The sequence below is a fragment of the Pungitius pungitius genome, chromosome 2 (genome assembly GCF_949316345.1).
Source record: "Pungitius pungitius chromosome 2, fPunPun2.1, whole genome shotgun sequence".
In the NCBI taxonomy this organism is placed as follows: domain Eukaryota; kingdom Metazoa; phylum Chordata; class Actinopteri; order Perciformes; family Gasterosteidae; genus Pungitius; species Pungitius pungitius.
In genome coordinates, this window is record NC_084901.1 from 5,175,516 (window position 1) to 5,199,928 (window position 24,413).

Sequence of the window (24,413 nt, forward strand, 5' to 3'; positions counted from 1 at the left end):
TAGAAGGCGGCGCCAACACAATCTTCTGTGTAATTGAACACAAATCCGTGGCAATTGTCAGCAATCTTTCGGCTAATTCAGGGAGGAAGTCTGAAGGGCAGGAAATATACATTTAGGACTCAAAAGTCACGGTTGACAAAGCGTCTGCGAGCCCCATAGTTTATTTCAATAGAGTTAAAGTGCTTCTTTTAAGAAGGAGCACCTGAGTGACAAATGAATGGCAACTTTTGACAAAGGATACGTGTCAGACTTGTTGAGAGCCATCGATACTAAAACCACGCATCTCACGTTGTTGTGTGGATCATCTCTTATGCACGTTATCAACTCTGTCCGTCCCCTGTAATTATTCACACAGATCCTATTTAGATTTCCTGTCGCAAAACTAACGTGAAACGAGTCGTCAGGTGGCAAACTTTCGGTGCAGCTACGACTCTTAAAGTGAATCGAAGGGATGCTGCATTACTTCTTTTCCTCTCGAAAGGATCTTTAGTCTTTTATCTTTGCCCACAGGGGAGTCACACTGCCATATTATGGTCGTTAGGACAGCATGTGATTCATTATTACACTTCATATACATTCCTAATTTCACTGGACTCATTTAGTAAAGTGAATTGTCCCAATGCTATTAAAATAATAATTCACAAACCCCTTTGGTGCTTCTATGTTCTTTTCTGTTTTTCTTTGTTATGTTCACTTTAAAAAGTCCAAAGAACCTTGATGCTGCTTTCTTTTCTCTTTTTTTTTTACAAATCCTATTTGATTAGAAGCTTTTGTCCAGGAGGCACTGGTGCTGAATACACAAAAATGACTACATTTACCCAAATTGCCTTCCAGCCTCACATCAAAACCAAAACAAAAGCATCTCCACTTGCACAAGCATCAATGTGACCCGAGCCTACATGGTGACAATGACTAAATAGTCACTATATTATAGTACCAAGTTCACATGGTGGAGCCTTTCAAATAAAAACTTGAGATACAGTGGATTTATATCAGGCTATAAAGCATTTACTTAGCAGCCATCACTTGAGTTTATATTTCCTAAGCACATTTTCTTCTGGCTACAGAGCACTACGCAAGTTGTTCTTGGACGTAATGGAGTTGTGAGTTGTCCACTTTGTGCTCTGCGGTGCGCGGTATGTTGAGCTTACAGCCCGCCTCCACCGTTGGGGACAATAAATGATGTTTTGCATGATTCCTGTCTGTGGTTAGATCTACTTTGAATCCTTCCCAAGTGTTACTGTAAAGGCGGGCAGATGGCCTGATTAATTCATAGACGAGAGGAAATGTGGTCTCACTGAACGATAAACCCTGAAATGAACTAGTGCTGAATGTCTGTCTGAGTGAGTGATAGTGGGGACAAAAAGAGAGAGAAAGCAAAAGAAGATAGTCTACGGGGTGGAGGAGAGAGACACTGGGAGAAGACAGGAGAAAGAAGAAAGAAGATAGAGACGTGAGAGAGAGAGAGAGAGAGAGAGAGGCAATGCATGGCTGGCAATGAATAATAAAGACTGCTTCCATCTCTCAGCCTCTACTGTAACTTGGGAAACATACACACGCACAACTGCATTTCTTGCAGGAAATGTTGTAACTTCATTCTTCGTGTTGGTCTCAATGAAAAATGTCGTCATGTATTTGATATGTGTGTGTGTGTGTGTTTCTTTGTCCTCTGACTTTAGTTTAATTGATAGACCCCTCATACTGAACAATAGACCACACGTTAAAGCAGTTTTTGCTCCTGAGCTGCTGTATTTTTCTGAGTGGGGTTCAAAATAAGCTCAATTGCCTGAGAGATGAAACTCAGGGAAGAAAAGCACAATCACGCCGACTCATAGAGCTCGCTGCTGTGAGCTCACGGTAGGAATGGAAGAGGAGCTGCAGTAGATACCGATATATTTATCAACACAAAACTCCTTTCGATAATGGCTGTTGGACAGTATGACGACCCTGAGGAGGGAGAAATTGAAGCAGGGCTGTAAAGATTGGATGGAAACCGTGCCCACCCTTTTCCAGCAATGAGCTTGAGAGGATTTTTAGGGCCATTTTTAAATATTTATTTCAAACAACCACATGCGGTGCACGTGCTACGTTGTGAGATAGGTGAGAAGACGGGAGGGAGGGAGTACAAAAGTGGATAATAAAAGAGGATGCTACAGGTCCGCAGTCATTATTTACATTGGGGGGGGGGGGGGGGGAATTCAGCAAGATCAATAGACTAGGAGGGTAAGTGTGTCCAATCACCGCTCATTTCGGACCTGTGTCCTACCACAGCGGCACACGTGGAGACCGTGGCGGCCATGCAGGTACGATGCACGCTGGGCAGGCGGCCAGCTGCACACGCTCTGTTTCACACGCGCGCTCGCTGCCCCCCTCCGAGCCGGCGTCTTGTCCCACCAGAAATGAAGACTGAGGCCCGATAGCGCTAAGAGCAGAGGACGGCCTCCGCATGGATTTCCGATACCCAAACAGAGGCTTAAGCAAGACAGAGTCACGGATAATCCTCCCTCCATCCCTCCTCGCCCTCCTCCGCCTCCTCCTGAGCTCCCTTACTTCTCTGGCTATCCCTCTGACTCTGGCTCACTTCGTCCCTTTATTCCTCTCTCTATTACAGCTTCCTTTTTTCTCCCCGTTGGTGGGCTACATTTGCTTTTTTCGGTCCCCTCTGTTTCCTCGCCAGCCTTTTTTCTTTTTGCTTTGTCCCTGTTTTCCATCACCAAACCACACTTTTTTTAATGAAATCTGCTCTGCCCATCTCTCTTGCATTAAATCTTTTAATGCAATCTGCCATTCTGTTCTATTATTTCTCCTTGGGTTAGCACCTCCCCTGGCCTCTTCCCTTCCTTTCATGTGTCTTATTGGTGTTTCACGTTATAGAGCAGCTGTTGTTGAGTTGACACACTACAAGGCCTCAGTATTGCCCAATTTAATTCCGATTGGCCTTTAATTGATGATTACATCCCGGTTACAGCTGCTTCAATCTGTCCTTAAACACATATACAGTGGTGACTGTACTCTGATTGATACTGAAACTGAAACCCAATTTGTTTGATTAAAACGGCTCATGTCTGACAGCGAAAAATGAACAAAGTGAGGTCATTATTTGTTTGTTGTTCATCGGCCAAAAGGTCCATCTTAAAATTGTGGCTGGATCTCAAGCACGTTTATTTAAGAGGGTATGGCCTTGAAGAAAGGACAGTCATTAAAGATAACTCAAATTAAGTTCCCTCGGCGTAGTTCAGAGCTAAAACAAGCTTATTTAAAAAGACTCTCTGTTAACAAGGACAAAGGGACAATTTAGAGAGTAAATTAGTTGGTGCTAATGCAGGATAATTGACAGACATATCCATTGTTATTATTGTTCATATTAAAAACCTCCAAAGCCACATCAGGCCACATTGTCCGACGTTACCCAATACTCCACCTTATTGCTTTTAAAAAAAAAGAAACAACTTAGTTGTCCTGGTTTCACTAAAGATTGTATTAAAATCTAATTGATTCTCCTAATTAGAATCCTCTTTAAATGAGTTCAACAAAACTGAGTCCTCAATGTCCAGCTAATGAATGGAAGGGTTTTTAACCTGCTCTTGATAAAATTGCTTTTCTAAGCATGTGATAAACCTCCGCAGAGACATTTCCCGGCACATTCCATTAGCTCAGTGTAAGAAGCCGAATATGAAGCAAACACACGGCGTGGCGGTTGCAACATGTCTTTTGAGGTGTCTTCAATGGAATCACCGAGCATATCAAGTCTAATCATTAGTGTGGGGTGATTTGGCAGGTGGCCAGCACCCCGGGGTAACCATCGAAAACCAATTAATACCCCTCACGGAGGTATCATGCTTCTGGCGCAATGCCCACAGGGAAAATCAACTCGCTGATTACACTGCTGTAAACTGCTGCTGTAATGAGTGGTGTGTGTGTGTGTGTGTGTGTGTGTGTGTGTGTGTGTGTGTGTGTGTGTGTGTGTGTGTGTGTGTGTGTGTGTGTGTGTGTGTGTGTGTGTACGGTATGTGCATAGTTGTGTGCGCGTTCCAAACAATGGCCCCTGTTCAACATAAAATGACGTGAGATGCCACAGGTGGGCATTCGTTTTCGAACAGCACGTCAGCCAATCGTGTTCAGTCTGTGATGCGGCTTTTGTCTTAAAGACACAGGCACGGCTATCAGTCTGTAAAAAAAAAAGTTGGATTACGCGGATGCATAAATCGTCAAACATGAGCGATCGGTGCGTCCATGCTTGACATGGAGACTGTTTGCATTACGGGCCGTGTGTGAAGACGGGAGCCAACCGATAACAGAGAGTATCTGACCGTAACAGGAAGTGTAACAACAAGCTTTCAGAATACAAGATAACTTCCGCTCTGTGTTTTCTTTGCTGGTAGGACTTGTTGTCCCTGAATCCCTCAAGGACAGATTTGTCTTTTCCTTCGCCCCCGTCGACAGAGAAGAGAGGCCGTGGTACAGGGCAGCGTCTGAGCAGTTTGCCGAGCTTTGGCGTCTGTGTACACACGTTGGGTTGGAGTTAAAATGATAATCATAATAACTACACTGAGCCGGAGGGCCTCCATTTCTCATCTGAAGAAAACCCAATAACTACCTGGTACGATTTTCACCTCCTCACTCCCACTTAACAATGCTCTAAACAGATAGAAGAAGAGAATACAAGAGGTCAATTTAAAATAATGAATCAATGTGGACAGGTGTTGTAAACAGTGTTTCATACGAACACTAAACACAGTGAGTGCAAGTGCATGAATGGATGTTACGCTTGTGTGATGCTGTGACAATAGGAGCAGGACGCTGACAGTGATTTATCAGAGCCGATGTCTGGCCTTTGCAACTTTTCAATAACTGTCATGTAGCTGTCAATAGACAATTGAAGAATGAACTGTCCGTGGTTCTGAACCACCACCCAGGTATCAGCCCGAGATAAATCTGCTCTAAATAGACTCCAATAGACAAATGAGACAAACACCATGTTTTCACAGGCCTGATGTGATGCTTTGTTCTTTTTCACCCAGCGCAAACTGTTGCTGAAATCCTTCCGCTATAACATTTGAATTAATGTATTAGACTGGTGACCCCTGATCATCTCGTGCCATACGGTGACTTAATCTTGAGAATGGAAAGCAATATTGACCATAAAGATTTACTTTATTCCCTTGAGTTACGTGACTTTCTATGACAATGGTGATGCTAATAACACTCATCAATGGTTTGGACAAGGCCCCTGTTTAACATAATTGATTAAGATGACATATAGCAATCATGCGATGATGCGTGAATGCGATCTGTTTTGCACAAGTGCACACAGACTCGCCATTTGGGTGGTGATGCCATGGGTTCAATGTGCCTGCCTCAAACTAGGGGAACACGCAGCCTCTGCAGGTAACGATGAGTTGTTCCTCGGAATCAAACTGTTGGTGAATGTGCATCGCTGCGACACAGGTGCCCCTCACACACACACACACACACACACACACACACACACACACACACACACACACACAACACACACACGCACAAGCACGCACACTCCGCCACCCCTCTCCTCATCCCCTGTTGCTATGGAACCTGTCGCCAAGGCAGAGAGGTATGTGGTTGTGATGGAAGTGATGGACCAAGTCGACGACGACGGCGACAGCGATGATGGTCGTGACGACGGTATTGGTCATTTGATCAAGAAGCCCTTTGCGGAATTGCCGGGTCCGGTCGGCCATAAACCGATGCGTTGCTGGGTTTCGCTCTCTGCAACGTGGGTGGAAGGAGCGCCGCGTAATACTGCGCAATGCAAACAGACCCTTTCCTCCCCGCCAAACAACGATTCACTCGTTTCAAATGTTTTGCGTGTTAGACACTTCGATTTCTTTCTCTTTTTTTGCGTTTTGAACTTCAGTCGTGCCTCGCGCGAATCAGCCGACTGTCTTCCGCTGCCTTCGCCCCCCCCCCCCCCCCAAAAAAATAGCACATGCACCAACAACCCAATTGTGAGCAGACGAATAAGTCCTGCAGGCCCTCTTACTGCCACCTGTCATCTCTAGGCGATCTTTTTTTTTCCTTCAGTCCTGCGGACACGACGCAAACTTGATTAAAACCTGACAAATACGACTATTGATTATCGAAGAGGAAGAAGGAGGAGGAGGGGGTTCGGTGGCAATCGAGTGCGCGTATTGGTGCCCGCCGCTCAATATCCAGCTCCTCGGCGAACAGCGTGTGTCTGGCGCGCTCGTTTTCTGACTTATGGCCACCAACGCGCAGAGCCATGTGTGCCAGTTTGGTTTACCCCGGAAAGCCTTTGGGGTATAGGCTCGATCTGTCAAATCTCCAAACGCTTCCCAACACAAACACGTCCCCCGCCCACAGCTGCCTGTTGGCTAAGTGCGACCACTGCCCACCCATTACGCCACAGTTCCTCGACGGGCAGGCCTGATCAAACCAACAAGTGTGGACTGAATCAAGCAACAACAACAGAAAACAGACAGGCCGTGGCGATGCCCGCGGCCCCCCGTGTTGACTTGCAGCACAAACTGCACACCGTTGAGGAGGAGATCTAATGTAAGAAAAGTGGCGAACACAGAACTGCATCCGTCCATCTGTTGAAAACCAGGGGAGAGCGCCCCCCTCACCCCCCCCCTCTCTTGTCCTCCTCCTCTTTCCTCATCCCACCCCCCATTTCGAGAACATCATACTCCCATGCACACTTACAACATGTTGCCGGTTTTTTTTTTTAAGTAGAAAAGGCACCACATACCTTGATGGTTCTCAAGGGTGTCCTCCGGGATGTACATGTTTTTTCTTTCATTTACCATAAATGTAGTCCGGCGTTATCCCTATAGGCGAATGGAAGAGAGAGAGGGCAAGCAAAGCTGGAGAGGCTGAGGAAAAACAGCCCCCAAAAATAAAGAAATTAAAAAAGGGGGGAAAGGGGGAAGGAACTGTCTGACACGGACAGTCTTGGGTATTCCGTTATTTTTCTTGATGGGGAGGGTGTCTTCGGATGGAGTGAATATTACCTAATCCCCATGATGGAGGTGAAGGCTTGAAAAAAGAAGGAGCTTTCGGCGGAACCGGTTGGGAAAACGCACCGGTGCATCTCTCGGTACATCCGGGCCCTAGGCAAGAAACATGAGACCAGCACCGCGTTCAATTCAATTCACACCTCGTTCGCCCTCTCTCTCTCTCTCTCTCTCTCTCCCCCTCTCCCTCTTTCTTTCTTTCTTTCTTTCTCCGCTCTCCCCCACTTGACTTAAGAAAAGAAAGGTTTCAAAAGGTTACCAAGCACGGGCGCTGTCAGTGACGGTCGCAATGGAAGTGCGCAAAAGACGCATTCGTGCGCATCTTCAGCAGCGTGTCAAATTGTGAGAGGATATGTAGGAGAGGAGGTGGAGGTGGTGTAGGAGGAGAAGGAGGAGGAAGAGAAGATACATTTGACAAAATGAGAAGAGTGTAAATATTCCATCACGGGTAGCACGGGGTTAAATCTCCCAATATGTTGTCGGTTATTCCACGTATCTACAGCAGAGTTCCCCCAAAACACAGAAGCCAGGCCGTCCTGTCTCATCCGGAGACCGGTTTTTCTGTCCCGATCCAGTCCATGGTGGTCCGGCGGTGCATGTGTCTGTCAGTCCGTGTGCCTGTCTGTCTGCCTGCCTGTCTGTCAGACTATGTCTCACTGATCGGGAGTTGGAGCTCTGTCTTCTCTTTGCCTCTGCTGCCTCTGCAGCTCAGCTCTGCAGTGATACCAGGAGAGAGGGGGGAGAGAGAGAGAGAGAGAGAGAGAGAGGTACCCCCCCCCCCTCCCCGTGCATGTAGACGCTTTGACTGTTTCCAGATGTGTGTGTGTGTGTGTGCGTGCGTGCGTGCGTGCGTGCGTGCTGTGTGTGTGTGTGTGTGTGTGTGTGTGTGTGTGTGTGTGTGTGTGTGTGTGTGTGTGTGTGTATGTATGCTAGAGAGAAATAAGGAGGGAGGGAGATTGTATAGGCAACAGTGAGGAACCCGGCGGCTGGTATCCAGATGATGATGATGGTGACGATGAAGAGAAAGATGATGATAATGTTGATGAAGTGTGTGTGGGCGCGTGAGTGAGTGAGTGTGTGTGTGAGAGAGAGAGAGAGAGAGAGAGAGAGAGAGAGAGAGAGAGAGAGAGAGAGACAGGGAGGGGAAGAAGGCGGATAACGATCCATAACGGGCTCGCCGCGCTCACAGACTCTCGTTTCTGCGGGAGGAAACAGAGATGGTAGATGTTGTACCTCCATCTGATTTGCCCATAGTCCCAGCACATCTGGACTGCCTCAGCCCCGCTCTTTTCTTTGGCCAAGGCTGTGTTTACACACACACACACACACACACTAAAGATCTGGGTTTTTCAACTCTTTTATGACTCAAGCTCTGGTTTTGCCATTCCACGGCTCTCTTAAACAGAGAGAACCCACAAGGAAGCTGATTTTCAGACCGTTTGAATGCCGCGTAAATACAGACTGAAATTGTATGAAGTAGATGGGTTCAGGAAGGTCAGTGTACAAAAAGTGAACGGGAACACTTTTCATCTGGAGGATGATAAAATTCAATTATGTTTCTCTTTTTTTTCTTCTTTTTGCCCTCAGGGTGGTGAAGTTTGTTTCGACATCCTTCTTAAATGATCGGGAACAAATTTGCTCTGGCCCCTGGAGCACACACAGTCTTTTACCAGAGACATGCATGGGGGCCGTTTTCAAGTCGAACACAACAATGAAATCAAGCTCCTTTTGGGAGTCAAAGGTCAGACACATAGTCAACAGCATCAGCTCCTAGCTAAATGGGACCACGCTTTGAAGACATGGAGTCGGCTTGGCTCTATAGATGGACCGTGCATGCAACATGTTGCTATACCTCCATGGTGCGGTTTTCGTTAAAAGCTCCCCCCCCCCCCCCCCAAAATTTACACAGCCTTTTAAAGGACCTATTGAACCTATTGTGAAAAGCAGCTCCTGTCTTTTAATGGCTACGCTCACATTTCTTTACACCAAAGGACGTTTTCTTTTTTAGATTTGTCAGATGTGTAAAAAGGCAATGCTTCACAGAACAGAACAATCGGGCTCAATACGTCGGGGTGCGTTGATGTCACCGAGCAGCGTTTTCACATTCTAATTATGGTACTGGCCGCCCCAAGTGTTTGTATCTGACACTGAATATGAACTTCACAATGTGCAGGCCTCATGTCAATCTCGCTGCGGGCTATAATCAGGAGGTGAATCTGATGACTCAACCCAGCTTGGGTTAATTTGTTCAGTGCAATAGCACAAAATCACCTCCCACAACCCTGTAATAGAATAAAGCTTTTTGTCTTCATGTGTCACTGCAGACGTAGTGAAGACAGGGAGACAGCGTCAATTATTCTATTGATGCCATTTGATAGATAAATTGTCTATTTCTGAGAGACATACAGTATAGTGTTTTGTGATGCAGATGGTATGTTAATGTACTGTGTTTTTGGAGGGATTGTTGAATAGTTGCGCTGATGAATGAATGGAAACGTTTCCTGATTTTTTGTTGCACAAATTGAAGGTTTTCTTGCTGGGAAAAGAAGCAGTTAGTAAGTAATTGTGAGTATGTGACCGGAATGTCACTATATACAACAAAATTAGACTGTTAGTATAGTGAATCGATGGTCTAGGGCAGAGCTTGTTTAAAGGATTTCTACTTTGAGGGGTTGGGAGATGTTATATGGGGGTAGGAAATAATTAAAGACAAAGTTCTGCGACAGACTCATCCATCCATTTTTTGGATTCGTTGTAATTTCTGCTTTTTTGTGAAATATTGGATACTTTGATCCCTTTGGGCCTCAAGCTGGTATTTAAATGAATCCATCTGAGAAGTCTATAGCAGGGAAATCCCGGGTAACACACATAGACGCTAAAACACAGTTCTTTTTAAATGGGCCACAAAGATAAAACTCTGCAGACTGGGAACCAATGGTACGGCTTAGATAAAGGAACCGCTGCAAAAAGAGTAGGATATATTGGCATGAAATTAGCAGTAGACATTGAAAATTCCTCGAGCTCCGTACTGAGACGACAGTGAGACGGACATTGAGTTTCATAACGGGGGTCCGACTCTCCTGCCAAAGCGGCCTCTGTTTGATTACACTGGCCAGTGAGTGGAAGCCCAGACGGAAGAAAGGATTGAGAGAAGGAAGAACGGATGGAGGGCAGGTCGTGGGAACAGACACTGGTGCCCAGGGGACACACAAACCCACAGACTCACATACACAAATGTGCTCTGCAATCCAGCCTGCCCATGGAATATCTATTCTATTTATGAGCGTTCTATATTTGTGGTTCTCGACCCCCCTTTGTATGTGTGTGAGCGTGTTTGGGTCTTAGGCTCGGTTGGTCTCTGGGAATCTCTGTCCGGGCAGGCACACTCAACGCTGGTATCTCCTGTGGGAAACCAACCGGTGGTCAGTCAAAGGGAAAATCCCCTCATGACAGCGGACAGCTGTCCAATGTTATTACTCAAATCAAATTCCGATAGATTCACATGCTTCATATGCATATGAAGCTTTCTCCCAGGATCCACACTCAAATAGAGACCACAAAGAATGATTTAAATGCTGCTTTTTATTCCTGGACATAATTGTGTGTGCACATTTACATTTGTGCGATGTCAGTCTTTCCTCCAAATTAATAAGAAAATATAGCAGTATAAAATTAAATTTAATGGTGCTTTGAACAATTTGAAACATTATCCACTAAAAAGAATATGACAGTTATTCACCAGCTGAGAAAAATATTGTCCACTGTCACTGTTTTGTCATTTTTTCAAGTTGAAAAATAGCCTTTTTACAAACATTATGCTATATCCCATCATACTGTATGCCTGTGTGGATCAGCTGCTCCAATCCCCAACCCAAAGTGCTAAAGTGTTCAATCAGAGTTGAACACTTAATTGTAACTGAACGGTTTACGACAGTATTGATCTGCCTCATCATTGACAAGTACGCACCCCCGACTATCAGATGGATACCACGCTGATGAAAAGACATGTGCCTTGAAACACATGCCGACAATTCACTCTCGCTCTGACAAAGTGGCAAAAAGATCTATCTCGCAAAAGACCAATAGGCCCACACTAAATGCAGCGGACGTTTCCTTCTGACCTGCGTGTGCTTCATTCACCCCATGCGGGTCTGAGTGAGTGGAGAGAAAATGTTTTAGTCACGTACCCCCTGAGAAATATTTATTTCAGTCAAGTACCCCCTAAGGAGTGCAAAACCTTTTTTGTTGAAAAAAAAGATGTAATATACAGCACTGTGCCCCCCGGAGTCTGATTTCCTACCGAAACAACACTTTGCACCTTGTGGACGTGTTTTCTTCCGCAGTGCAGCTGTACGCTTCAACCATATGTCCTTTGTTTGAGCCTTCAAGGCAGCAGTGATTGACGGGTGATGAAAGGGGCCGTGTGCCAGATTGGGTCAAAATCTCTCATACCCCCTGGAGTGCCTTCATGTAGCCCCAAGTACCCCCATTTGAGAACCACTGGTTTAGACAACTGCATCTGTCTTAACTTTGCATTTGCAAAGTTATTTTAACTGAGCCCATGCATTATGTACTAAATTATTTCCCAAAGAAGATGCCTCAATTACTTGTGGGTCCATTTCTTTTGCTTTTTCATAAGACATTCCTGTTGAGACAAAACTTAAAAAAGACACACACATGCTTTCAGGTCTGGACTTTCATATCAACGCGAGCCGATCCAGTAAATGGCTCCAGGAGGAAGGCCTGTGTTTTATCCATCCCTTTGACGCCCCCTAGTGCATTTTATGGGAAATCTAACTGAGGCTTGGGAGACCGTCATCAGTTTGCATCAGTGTCTACGTTTCCCAGAACAGACATCAGCTGTTTACTCGTAATGGCAGAAGAATTAAACAGGAAAGCTTTCTTTAACCATAATACTAACAAACCCAACAACTGTCTGTCGACCACACAAAAGGTGTCCACAACCCCGTGCACCACTATCATAGAGGGCTTTGGCCCATTCAAACCTGTTAGAGATTTATTTATGTTACACCTAAAAAGAGCTCAAATAAAAATATACCCCAGAACAAATGACAGTAAAATGAACCTACCCAATGTTAAGTATTGATTCTTGATGTTTGTTAAGTAATCAAAGTAAAACTACATGTACCATGTTCTCCTGACATTAGTGACGTTATCGTATTAGTTTAATGCCAACAGCATTACTCAATCGACTTTTCCATGTTGATTTATTACACTGAAACATCCAATCGTGCTGCGCAGCTACTCCTGTCTGGTTGTTTACACTCTCTCTGGCAAAACATGGCCGCTGACAGACTCACTCGTGGAAGTTAGTCTTCGTGAACTCTTTAAAATGCGCTAATCTTAAATTACAAAACAGACAATTACGCAGTTACAAATTCAATTGATTAATTTACCTTGCTGTTATTTTTTTATTTTTTTTTATCTTACCTCCCTGTGGTCCGCTAGCCACTCAAGCTAGGTAGCGAGCTAACTTCTCCATAGGGAACAATGACAGCGACTTCTGCAGGTAGCACCAGCTGTCTCACCGCTAAAGGACTGGACATAAGCCTGGCTGCTCTGCAGCGACAAGACCCATACATCAATAATATTGTGGACGTGGCCAGTCAAGTTGCCCTGTATACTTATAACAACAGGGCAAATGAGTGGGTAAGCCGTAACTTTACTTGGTATGCTAACTTAGCTTAGCTTCGTACCTGATAGGCGCGCTTTGTCACTGACACAGATTTTCTCCAATTTAAGTTGCGTCATTTATATGAACCCAGCTGTTGTTGTTTTGGGTCCAAACTGTTATTTTTCTCAACAGTTAAAAGTTATAGTCCTGTGTTATTTGATGGCCTGGAACATTGAGCTAACAATAATAAAGATAAAGATGCACGTTGGCCGCGAGCACTTGCCAAGTATTTTAAACTGCTTGATCTTTATCATCATTTTTGGGAAGGGGTTTTTAATTGGTAAATATTTCATTTAGCTTGTCTCCGGTGACGAGATTAGGTTCTGCAAATGATTAGAACTTTCTAATTTTCCTTTTATTGTACGTGTTTCTCAGGAGAAGACAGAGGTGGAAGGCACCCTATTTATCTACACAAGGTAACGTTAATGTTTATCTTGGACAATTAAGTAACGTTAAACCTCTTCCCATATGATTGTTGGGAATTTCCTTTAAGTTATTTAGATGTATTGGCATATCATAACGCCATGCCTTGATGTTAACGGTCTAAATTAAGTATTGGATTACAATACATATGACATATGTAATCACTGAACACAACTGTTTCTGTGTAATAAAACATGGGCAATATGGTTGGACATTATACAGCTGAAGTTTCTCTGGTTAAAAGTTGTAATTGACTTACTTTTGCACGAATTCTTCACCATTATTTCTGCCTTGTGTCCTCTTTGTGTGTCAGACTGGCATCTCCCAGGCATGGTTTCACCATTATGAACAGACTCAGCATGGAGAACCTGACGGAGCCAATCACCAAAGACTTGGACTTTCAGCTTCAGCACCCCTTCCTGCTTTACCGCAACGCACGACGTAAGGAGAAAGACCAACGGCTACACACAGACACACCCTTCTGATGTCCACTTACTCTTTATTGATACCTTCAGTTATGTGTCACCTCAACACCTGTGGAGCGCGTTATATGCACAGGTAGATTGAGTGTGATTTTGTACTTGTTCCCATTTTTTTTAATTCATTGCAGTGGATAATAATTATCAACGCCTTCAATTTTGAACTTTCAAAAAATAAGGAGGGAGAGATTTTCTAGTCGAACCATTGTTTATATTACCAGAGTTAGACGGACAGTCACAGTGTGAACAGACATGGATGACCAACTACTACGACTAGCCACATAGACCGTCAGTTTGAATAGACTTTGCTGTGTTTTGCTGGCAGCCAGAAACATTGTCTTCATTACTCAAGAGTTGGTCACAAAGACAAAGACCAGCAGGAAATGGGGGGGGGGGGGGGGGACAAGAAAAGACATGGATGAACTGGGTAGACGATTCCAATTTGAATTTCACAACAAACAACTAGAATTGCGCATCTTTTATCTTGTGGGTCTGATTCAAGGACTCTTTTCTTCATCACATTTTGTAACTTCCTTTACTCTTTAGACTGCTTACATAAAATATGCACACTACATTGCGTATATTTAATCTCATATGCAGCTTATGTGACTTTTAAGACGTGTCAGCAATGTGATCACACCACACTTAAAAATGACAGGTTTATCTGTAGCCACGGGGAGGAAGTTAGATAAAAGATCAACAATTTGGTAGAGTGACCAAAGTGTGTAGCCTACTGCTCGTTTTAGTCGGATCAGCTAGTTCCTTTTAAGGAGCCGAGGTATTGCTGTGACTCCAGTTCGGTCAGCCTCTCTCCATCTGAGACCTACATCTGACTTCACTCGCACGTCCACACGTGTGCACGCGCACACACACACACACGCACACACGTTGCACAGTGTGCCTCTGGTACAAGAGCCTGACCGAACTCCAAAGCCAGCCAGCACAGATTAGATACACCACAACAGTCACTGATAAAACACACTCACTCAGGAATAGCTGAAACACACAGACCTCCCTGTCTGTCTGTCATGGTCTCACACTCTCCATCAGGCTCAGTGAGAGGCAGGTGGAATGTTGTGTTTAGATGGGAGTGGATTCCTTACGCCTGCATTGCAGTATTTCATTAGTATTACTGATATTATAAAATATCTTAAAGGCTCAGGAAAGTAAATGCGTATTACTTTTCACTGTGACTCCTCCTGTATTTTTTAGTTTGTAATGCAGACACATCAAAGTAGATCTGTGATAATACCCGTCTCTAGATGTGGTTCAGGCATCGGTAATGGAGACTAAATTGCAAGGGCACAGCTAACTCACATTTTTTGGTGATGAAAAGGAATTTAAAACGCATAAATCTGGCTAGCGCTTACATGAGTTAACGAGTGGGTGAGTACATAGCAGACCTAATGGCTCCAGACGATTGCACTGATATGAGACGAATGATAAAGCTGGCAAATAAGGCAAGATACCAAACGGTTGTAATCAAGCTGATCTTTATCACCACAACGCTGTGATTCACGAGCATTTTTGCACCAGCGATTTCTTTAGCATGCAGATTCGTGACTAGGTCTAGCCAGATTAAACTAAAAACACATGCACATGAATGGCACGGCGTAGGCTCTAATACACATCCGAATGTCACATGATCACCACTGGGTGTTTCCCCAAAGGTATACGTGGGTGGGATGAATCCCTTCCAAAAAACTGTATAAACAGCTTAGGAAAGTTTTTTTTTTTTTCCACTTGCCAACATCGTGTCAGTAAGATTTTTAAGACCTCAGTCCCACCGTGTCACGACCTCTGTGAGAAAGGGTCGTGGAATCTTATCCTTGGATAAACATGTAGCTCTCGGTGCTGTCGTTGCTTCCTGGAACGGCAGTTGGCACAAAGTGGCACACCCGTGTTAAAAATAAACGGTGGAGAATTGAGATATGCCAAAATACGGGACACGATTAGGGAGAGATCTCTGGTCTGAGCACGTCAAGATCCCTGTGGGAAGTTCCCCCGGACAGGCAGGACGGTTAGAAGGCTTTTTACATTCCTACAAGCACCTACTATCCCCAGCAGCCTATCAGTCGGCCCATTATCTGCATTGCACGTGGAGTAAGGTGGCCCCCCCCGCCCCCAACCCGGTCGTGTTACTGTCTTGATTGTCGACTGTGGCTCCACTAGACGCAGGAAACTAACGGCTCATTTCAATGTTCATTCAAAACCTTTTGTGTGCTGTCCCGAACGTGTTCTCACGGCGAAGGCTGTTTTAAATTTCCTGCCGGAAAACAGCTGTAACTGCTGGCTGAACCGTGATGAATGGACACGTGGCTATTTTGATAACAAAGTAATTGTTAAGCACTTAATGACTTAGTTCCACCTCCTCAACCATGAATATTGGCTGCTTTACTGTGGCCCATGTGATGGGCAAGTGCAATGTGCTTTCTGTCTCCGTGTGGAGTGTTGGCAAAACAGATTTTTATAGACGGCGATTCATTGTTTGAACGTGAAAATGCACAGTGGCCCACTCCGTTTACGTCAACATCAGCAACAACACGGGGCTGGGTGTATAGCAGGCTGTGAGGGGCAGTTCTTACCTCCAGGTCGGACGTACGTGTAGCCCAGGTTTGTCTCTGACACCAGCAAGCCTTTGAATCTGACCTCGGGTTCCTCCTCCAGTCTCTCATGCTTACGCTCCCTCTGAAACAGGCCTCTCAGCATGGCTCCGTTGCGGTTTGTCCTCTCTTTTTTTTTCCCCCTCTGATTTCCACCTTGAATCGCAGCTCCAGTAATGGCTCGTCTGTCGAATAACTTTCAGTGAAAGTTTGCTTCCTCTGATGAAGTTTTATTTGGAAGCAAAGGATGTACTGATGGTGAGCTTCTGCAATGAAAGGCACCGTGGAAATGTCTCTTCATCCAGATCGGGTGGTGAATTTGTGGTTGTGGCGATGGCTCCTCAGAAGTTAACAAAATTAGCACGAAAAAAAAAAGTAAGCCTCAACAGGGATGGTGTAACAGATGAGTTTTGATTGATATTTACTCCTCCCCCAATGTCACAAATTCCATTCTTCAATACAAAGCGAGTGGCGGTGGTTCTCGGTCCACAATGACTCCGAGCATTAGGTGTGACTGACGTCCAGCAGACTAAACAGCGCCTGAAAGAATATCAACCCTCCTCATCGTGACTGAGCTCCCTCCACAAAGCGGATCACGGACTGCAGTAAAAGCTCACCTCATCCATCTCGGGCAACGCTGCGGCCAACAACTATGTCTGCATTTCAAACTGCGTCTAAGTCTAAACCAAACACAAGTATGTCGAGAGCAGGCCAAGTAGCGCCGTTTGGGTAACAGCCAAACACTGTTAGTGTGTTGTCAAAACAGTTGAACAAAATACCACGGAACGCAGATTTAACCACGAATGCTCCTTTTTCAAACTCAAACGACAGCAGAGTAGTTGAGATAGAAATGGACTTAATGATCCAAGGGGAAAAAAAAAACAATTATGTAAATGTCCAATTAAAATAGAAATGGTCTCTTATCTGTCCACGTCCCTCTGGAAGACTTGCTGAAGTTGTGCAGCAGACACCACGCGTGTGCCAGGGATCCCTGTTGCTCGGGACGGTCCCGGTCCCGGGGGTGGGGGGGGGGGGGGGGGGACCACACCACACTGCACTGGAGGAAGCGCTTGCTGTTGAAGTTTTTTTTCGCTCGAAAACTCAAAGGCTCGTGTTCAGGATCGCCGCTTCGACGGCTGCGTCCGCTGTCCGCTTCGCTCCGTCAGGGTCTTCGCGTCATCTATTTCGACGCAGATGTCCCTCCCTGCTCTTTCTCTGTCTCCCTGAAAGTGTAAACGTTGTTGCCCTGGCCCCGTCTTTGTTGGTGCTACTGGTTGCGGTCCTCCTCCCACTCCGTCTCTCCCTCTCCCTTGCTCTCGCTCCGAGGGGTCGTTTTACCTCTTTGAGGTTTTGACTTTGCAGTTCAGTGCAGCTCAAAGCGTGTGATGATCTCCTCTGTCTTGAAAATCACTTGAATTATTACATTTAATTTATTTGCACTTTTTAAGTAGAGACTTTGTATTCAATTATTTATTGACATGTAATATTGTTTCACGCATCAGTCGACTTATTTGAAGAAACTCTTTGACTGCTGAAGAGCCGCTCGATGTTTCTCTCTTGTTGGGATTTGGCGCCGATAACCCTCTCCAACACACCTCACTTCTTTCTATTTTTCATCCGTCTCCACCCACCCCTCCTAAATCCTTCCAGCTCCCTGACTGTGAGTCTGTCGCTGTGATCCCTAACAGTCTCATCCCCAGTGAACACTAAGCGGTTGCAGTTTCTTATTTTGCACTGGGATGATTTTCCCAGGCTCGACTGAACTGTGCGTGTGTGCGTGTGTGCACGGCCACCACACTAACCTCAGAGGCTCGTCCGGCCTTATTTGTAGCCGTGTGTGTGTGTGTGTTGTGTATATTTTTGTGCATGTCTGTCTGTGTGGGAATGTGCGCTTGTATCTTTTTGACAGGACTGGGGGGGGGGGGGGGGGAATAACTGTGTGCACCACATGCAGCAGATGACTTGGTTCTCTGCTTCTCAGGGAGCATCTTTGCCTGGTTAGTATGGACCTTATCTTCATTTTAAGAAGCGAGCAGGTTGGGGCGTTAGGTGATGTCCTGCTGTCTAATTAAGGGTTGATTGTGAAGCCTCAATGTTGTGTTTCGGTACGCAGTGAAGCGTGTTTGCCTCACTGAGCGGCAATCACTTTTCAGCAGGTGTGGAATTGTGCCCAGATTCATACTCCTTTTATCTCATTTGTGCATCAGTTTGTTATTGAAATCCTAATGTGAAAATATGGTTTCCTTTTTTAGTCTGCTTATATTTGAAACCGTCTGATACCGAGCTGTTGAATGTTAACAGAACATTTGAGCAGCATGATACTATTTTTCTGGGACTACATTGTATTCCTAAGTAAAATCAGGAGTTTGTCCGCACTTAATAATTGCTAACTACCTTTTTAATATGCTTTTGAAGCCAGTATGAATGAAAATATCCAAATAATGCAATGCAATGCAACCTACTTGCTCACTGTGGGGTAATCCCATTTACCTCCCTTGTTGATCATATTTGTGTAGTTCACAGACACAAGTTTCCCTCCTGTCGGCTTCTGTTGCCCTTTGGGAATTAACTTATTTGAAACCCTGGTTGTGACCCAGCAGGGCTATTAATTAACGCTTCGCGTGTAGGTCGGGCCTGTGATGATGTCATGGCGGCAGCGTTGTACGACAGAATGTCTCTGCCTTCATTTGATTGTAACTGCATTGAAAAGTCATTCTGTTGTCTGCTGACCTTCCCGGCCGGTGCATTTCCTAATTCAACCGGGCAGTTTCATTATTTCAAAGCTTTACTTTATCTTTAGGACTGACTAGGACGTCACCCTGGAACAGGACCTTTTTTTTCTTCTTCTTTTTAACATGTGTTCAAAAGTTCACACTCTCTCTCTCTCTCTCTCTCACTTCCGCAGTGGTTATCCACGGAATTTGGTTCTACGATAAGGAGGACTGCCGACGCATTGCGCAGAGGATGAAGATGTAAGTGCTTTTAGAACCACAACGTGTACGTACACAGAAATTGAAAATGGCATGGGGTCTGCTTAACGGGGGAATAGTGAGCTATGCCCCCTCGGGGTGACACTTTGTTTAAAGTCTCGGTCCGCACACACGACAGAGACTGCGTGTGTTTACTAATGAATCCACTGCTGATCGGCAGAGCCCACAAATGACATTTATTATGTGTAAAGACAGAGTGTTTGTCTGTTCCACTTTACTGCTTCTCTGTTCTGGGTCTGTATGTGTTCTCACATGGACATACTTGTGTGTTTGTGTGTGTAGTCTGACCCAGCAAGAGCAGGCCCTGGCTCAGTCGCAGGGTGGATGGTTGTCTCCAGGAGGAAGGGGAGGAGTCGGTGGAGGAGAAGGTGGAGGAGGAGGAGGAGGAGGAGGAGGAGAAGATGTTGGGGGAGCACTTGCAGGAATAGTCGGAGGCGGCGGCGGAAGTCAGGCGAAGGCGGTGGACATAATCCAGATGTTGACTAAGGCGCGCACAGAGTATGACAAGGTAGGATAACACCAAATAATCTGCTCCCCAAAACGTGTTTTGGCATTGGTTTGTTTAGCTCTGGGATAATTTGACTTTATGGGATTGTTTGGATTTCTCTGATTCTCTTTTGCGTCTTTTTTTTTCTTCCTTTTTCCCACATGAAGTCTGCATCAGAGCCAAAGGAGATAGGAGGCAGCAGTGTTCTTTATGGAAACCCCAACCTGATCAAACCAATACCTGTTAAACCGAGCAAGCAGGTATAACATTCCCATTCATTGCCGGTTTAACCCTTGGGTTGCATTCAGTACATTTTCTAATTTCACATTTGTCATAAAATGTGTGATGAACAGAAAAAGAGGCTATCGATTCCACCCCTAAACTAAATAATGGTATCTCCTAAAGCACAAGTCGATTGGTTCTAACAACCAAAAGCAGTGGGTGTCAATGACCCTAAAAATGTGTAAAATTACGAAAAACATGGTTAGTTGCAGTAGTTCCCTCCTCGCTCACAGCTCTCTCTCTCCCCCCCTCCGACTCTTCTACCGCCCCTCCATCTCATCCAGGACGGTGACACTCAGCCCAAGCCTCTCTCTCTGGCCACTCTTTTCGGCTCTCAACCTCAACACTCACCCAAACGCGACCCAGCCCCTCCCACGGCCGCCCCGGAGACGGGCCCGTCGGCGGAACGGGTGGCGCGGCCCCCCGTGGCCCGCTCACTGAAATACGACGACGCGGTCAACTCCGGCAGAGGCGCCGCGTCCGCCTCCGCCGCGGTTGGCTGTTCCGACGGAGGGCCGAGGGCTTCGATTGGACGACAAACGGCCGGGCAGCACGGCGGCAACGCCGTCGCGGCCTTGCTGCCGAGTCCCACTGGCGCCCGTCAGCAGCAGCAGCAGCAGCAGAATCCTCCCCAGCACTGCCCGGCCATCCAGAAACTCATGCAGGGACAGGGGGCAGTCGCGGCGGTGGGCGGTGGGCTTCAGACCCTGTCCGAGTCCCCCGAGAACCGGCTGTGTGACAACGGGGTGCCGCTGGAGCTCCATCACCATCTGTACCACCATCATCATCACCACCAGCAGCACCACCTTCATCATCACCATCAACAGCAGCAGCAACAGCAGCTGCAGCAGCAGCAGCAGCTCCAGCTCCAGGCTGACCCAATCATGAGACTATTCCAAACCCAGCCCACGCCGGCCTCCTCCAACCTGCCCGCTTTGCAGCAGAGCCCCCATCGCCCCTCGCAGCCCTTGCTGGTGGATTCGGTGTCCTGTTCACACCTGCAAGCGCAACAAAGCCAGCAGCTGTTCTACAGCCTAGTTAAACCTCAGACGGAGGCACAGCACAACCAGGGACCAGGTGGGGCATGTCTTCTGAATAAGCAGTGTGGCCATGTCCTGAATGATTACATGCATGGATTATATTGGAAATGTATGCATTTTAAAATGTATAACATAACAAGTAGAATTTTATAATTGTTATTTTCTCTGCTCTACCAGGTTTGCTTCCATCTCAGGTGACCGCCGACCGAGTCCTTCAATCTTTACAAGGTGCGACATCCGTTTCCTACCTACAGATGTTTGCCTTTGTATGTTTCTGTTTGAACTCTAAAAAGCCTCCGCCGAGATGCCCGTTTCATCTGATCATGCCCTGCCTTCAGGTCCGTCTTCCCAGATGTCGGGTGTGGTGTCGCCCCACGAGCTCCTGCAAAAGCTCCATCTGGTCCAGCAGGAGCAAAGCCTGACTCCCCACGACCCCCCGCGACCCTGTCCGGGCCTGGCCCCTCGGTTCTTGGGGCCCACTCAAAGTCAAGGCGCGGAACCGGTCTCCGTCCAGACCGCGGCCTCCGCGGGGCAAAAGGCAGCGCTGCAGTTTCAGGTAAGCACTGCCCAATGGCAATCCACGACTTGTTTACCATTTCTTTTCAGCTTAGAGTTAATACGTATCTCCGTCCACCCAGGTCATCTCCCCCCAGCGGATACCAGCCACTGTGGCGCCCAACCTGCTCCTCTCCCCTAGTGTGTTCACTCAGGGAAAGTCCGGCGGCGGGTTTTCAGCAGTGGCCCAGGAGAGCTGCCCCGGCCCCTCGGCCCAGTCCAAACCCCCGGTGCAGGAGGAGATCAGGGTCCTGTCCAGAAGCCAGATTCAAGCCACACTGCTGCACATGATCCAGGTAGATAAAAAAATATTACTGACCGGCAGATGATATTCCACGAATCATTTCCCTTTGTCTCTTTGTTGGCTATGGGAAAGCAGAGTACACGTGAGAATGCACATGCAGGTCACGCACACAAACTAACAGTATGATGTGCCTCGCTTGTGTGTTTCAGACTGACAGCTCATTCCTGGACACCATCTACGAAGCCTACGTCAGCCGCTTCGCTAATGACTCCAGGAGCAAGTACTGATGACGCTTCACACCTTCTGTCTGCACATGTACTCCCTGTCCAGAGCAGTGGGGCTCGTTGTGCTACATCTAACATGGATCTAGCTCTTCCAATCTCACACACACACACACTTACTGTATCCTCTCTGCACTGACGAGCCAGTGAACCTCATTTAGTACCAAGTCGATTGCAACAACAAAAAATAAGCAGTTATCAAAAATGCGTTGTCAGTGTGTTTCCATCTAAAATGACTTTTATGACCGCAGAGTTTGATTTTAATTTGTTTTTTTTAAAACTGAAAGACACGCTCAAACTGACTTGAAACTGGATGTAAAACATATTAAGCATCTTTGGTTTTCTGTACATTTAACAATATGTTTAATTGTTAACAAAATTTGTTGGATTTTAATTCTTTTAAATTAAGTTCATACTAATTTGCTTTTACTATCCAAATTCTTCACTTCAATTCAAATGGAAACTTGTTGTTTTTAATTATTCACTCTAGCTGGGATGAATATCTATTTGTATTTTAGTTACTGTTGATAAATTGGTGTCACGCTAACTCAAAGTAGCAAGGAATGTACAGGAGACTCAACTTGCCCACAGGGAGCTGGTTCAGAGACTGTGTTTTTATTCTGGTAAATGTCACTTATCTGATTGAACGTGTTTTAAAGAATAAAACTAACTGTAGTTTTCAATTATTCTTTTTTTTAAATTTGTTTAACATGAACAAACAAAAACATTGACCGTCTTTTGATGCACTGAAACATCACCCAAGTTGTATCACAGGAGTCCCCTCAGCAATAATACAACTTTAATTCATCAAACAGGCCATAAAGCCATAAAAAGCAGCAGAGAAGGTATTTAGATGTATCCAATAATACTTGTTTTGAGTTCACAGGCCTGTTGAAAGCTAATGTAGAAGAAAATATGTTCGTAAAGGCACTTCCAAAATACTGTTATGATACATGTACTGCATACTGTCACTCACACGCAATCAATACAAATGCCACAATTGATTTGGGTTAGGGTTTACTGTTTGCTCTAAGCTCCTGTGAACTTGTATGAAACCGCCACCAGAGTTCACAAAAACAACAACAACAACAACAGCAGCATCAAAAAAAAATACATTTGAGAATAACAAATAGAATATTTTCTTCCTATTTTTGTACCCAAGCGAAACGTATTGTTGTCAATGTACAAATAACCAGCATGTTACATTGCATTATTAAATAAATGTACAACTCATGTAGAAGTACAAATCCATTCTTATACAACATATCTAATCAGTTGCTGTTTGTCTTCATCCATGATTTTTTTTCTTCTTTTTTTTTGTCATTTGAAACATAAGACATCAGAATCCAAGTGAACATTTTTAAAATGTTTTATTTCATTTTGTCGGAAATGTTTTGCTCTTTCATAAACTGGAAAATATTTTAATTGGATATTAAATGTTCTCAAACTTACTTTGTGGTTCCTTACCGTCTATCTTGTTGTCTCCTTGCATCTGCATGGCTGACTGCTATTATTATTATTATTATTATTATTACTATAGCTATGATTCAAGATGGATCCAGCTTCAAGTGACACTTACCACAATAAAGGTCCACTCGTTATTGCTTTAATGTCACCTCTTCGCCTCCTTGTGCCACAATCGATAGTGTGACAATGCCTGCAGTGATTAATCATCTACTTGTTTGCCCAACCAGCCGTACTGAGGGACCTTGCCCAATTAAATCTACTTAACTCAAATCAACACATTTAGTTTTTTCCGATACTAAATTGCTCCGTGGGTTTTTGTCGCGCCCCGCCGAGCACACGGAACAGGCCAATAAGCAGCCGCTAAGCTTTGAGCAGACAAATCCCAAACGAGCTCCACTCAGCGGCTGTTGTGGATGATTGATTTTAATCAAATCATTGGCGGGTGAAGCAGCTACTAAGTGCATTTTTGTTGTAAGTACCCTTTTGTAGATGTCATGTTTTCACAGCGTCGTGTTTTATCAACATCGGCACTAAATGTCCCTCGAGTGAACGTACCGACAACAAATGACACGCGATTAACTCGCTGATTCATCGACGACCTGATGGACTAATTCCCCCTTCCCTGAAGTCATCAGCTGAAGTCATCCCCCCCTCCCTGTGACAACCGCTCACACTCGGGACAATGGCAATAATGACCTGTCACTTTCCAAACCTTCCCCGTGGCATACAGGCATTCGGTGTGATTCTCTCAATAAAGCAATACAGCGAAAAAGAGATTTAAATCCAAAGATCATGGCCTCCCCCCCCGGGTGTTACGCAATATTGTCGATATCTTTGTGTGACAAATTCTC

At 45.4% G+C, this 24,413-nt stretch overlaps 2 protein-coding genes across 14 annotated transcripts in view; one reads left to right on the plus strand and one right to left on the minus strand.

The window, feature by feature from the left end:
- cacna1c (calcium channel, voltage-dependent, L type, alpha 1C subunit) overlaps positions 1-7,732 on the minus strand; it is a 139,363-nt gene extending 131,631 nt beyond the window's left edge. For all 13 annotated transcript variants that reach the window (XM_037459815.2, XM_037459814.2, XM_037459813.2 and 10 more), the window contains exon 1: positions 6,752-7,732. In XM_037459815.2, coding sequence (XP_037315712.2) covers positions 6,752-6,809 — 58 coding nt within the window. In that variant the 5' untranslated portion in view covers positions 6,810-7,732. The remainder of the gene's footprint in view (positions 1-6,751) is intronic.
- A 4,562-nt stretch (positions 7,733-12,294) lies between these two features.
- Positions 12,295-23,189, plus strand: dcp1b (decapping mRNA 1B). Its single transcript, XM_037459819.2, has 11 exons — positions 12,295-12,686; positions 13,087-13,127; positions 13,448-13,575; positions 19,122-19,188; positions 19,489-19,714; positions 19,861-19,953; positions 20,260-21,052; positions 21,193-21,243; positions 21,354-21,571; positions 21,654-21,866; positions 22,024-23,189. Exons 1-11 carry the CDS (start codon positions 12,528-12,530, stop codon positions 22,099-22,101), a joined length of 2,067 nt encoding a protein of 688 aa, XP_037315716.2. The 5' UTR covers positions 12,295-12,527; the 3' UTR covers positions 22,102-23,189.
- Positions 23,190-24,413: the final 1,224 nt, after the last annotated feature.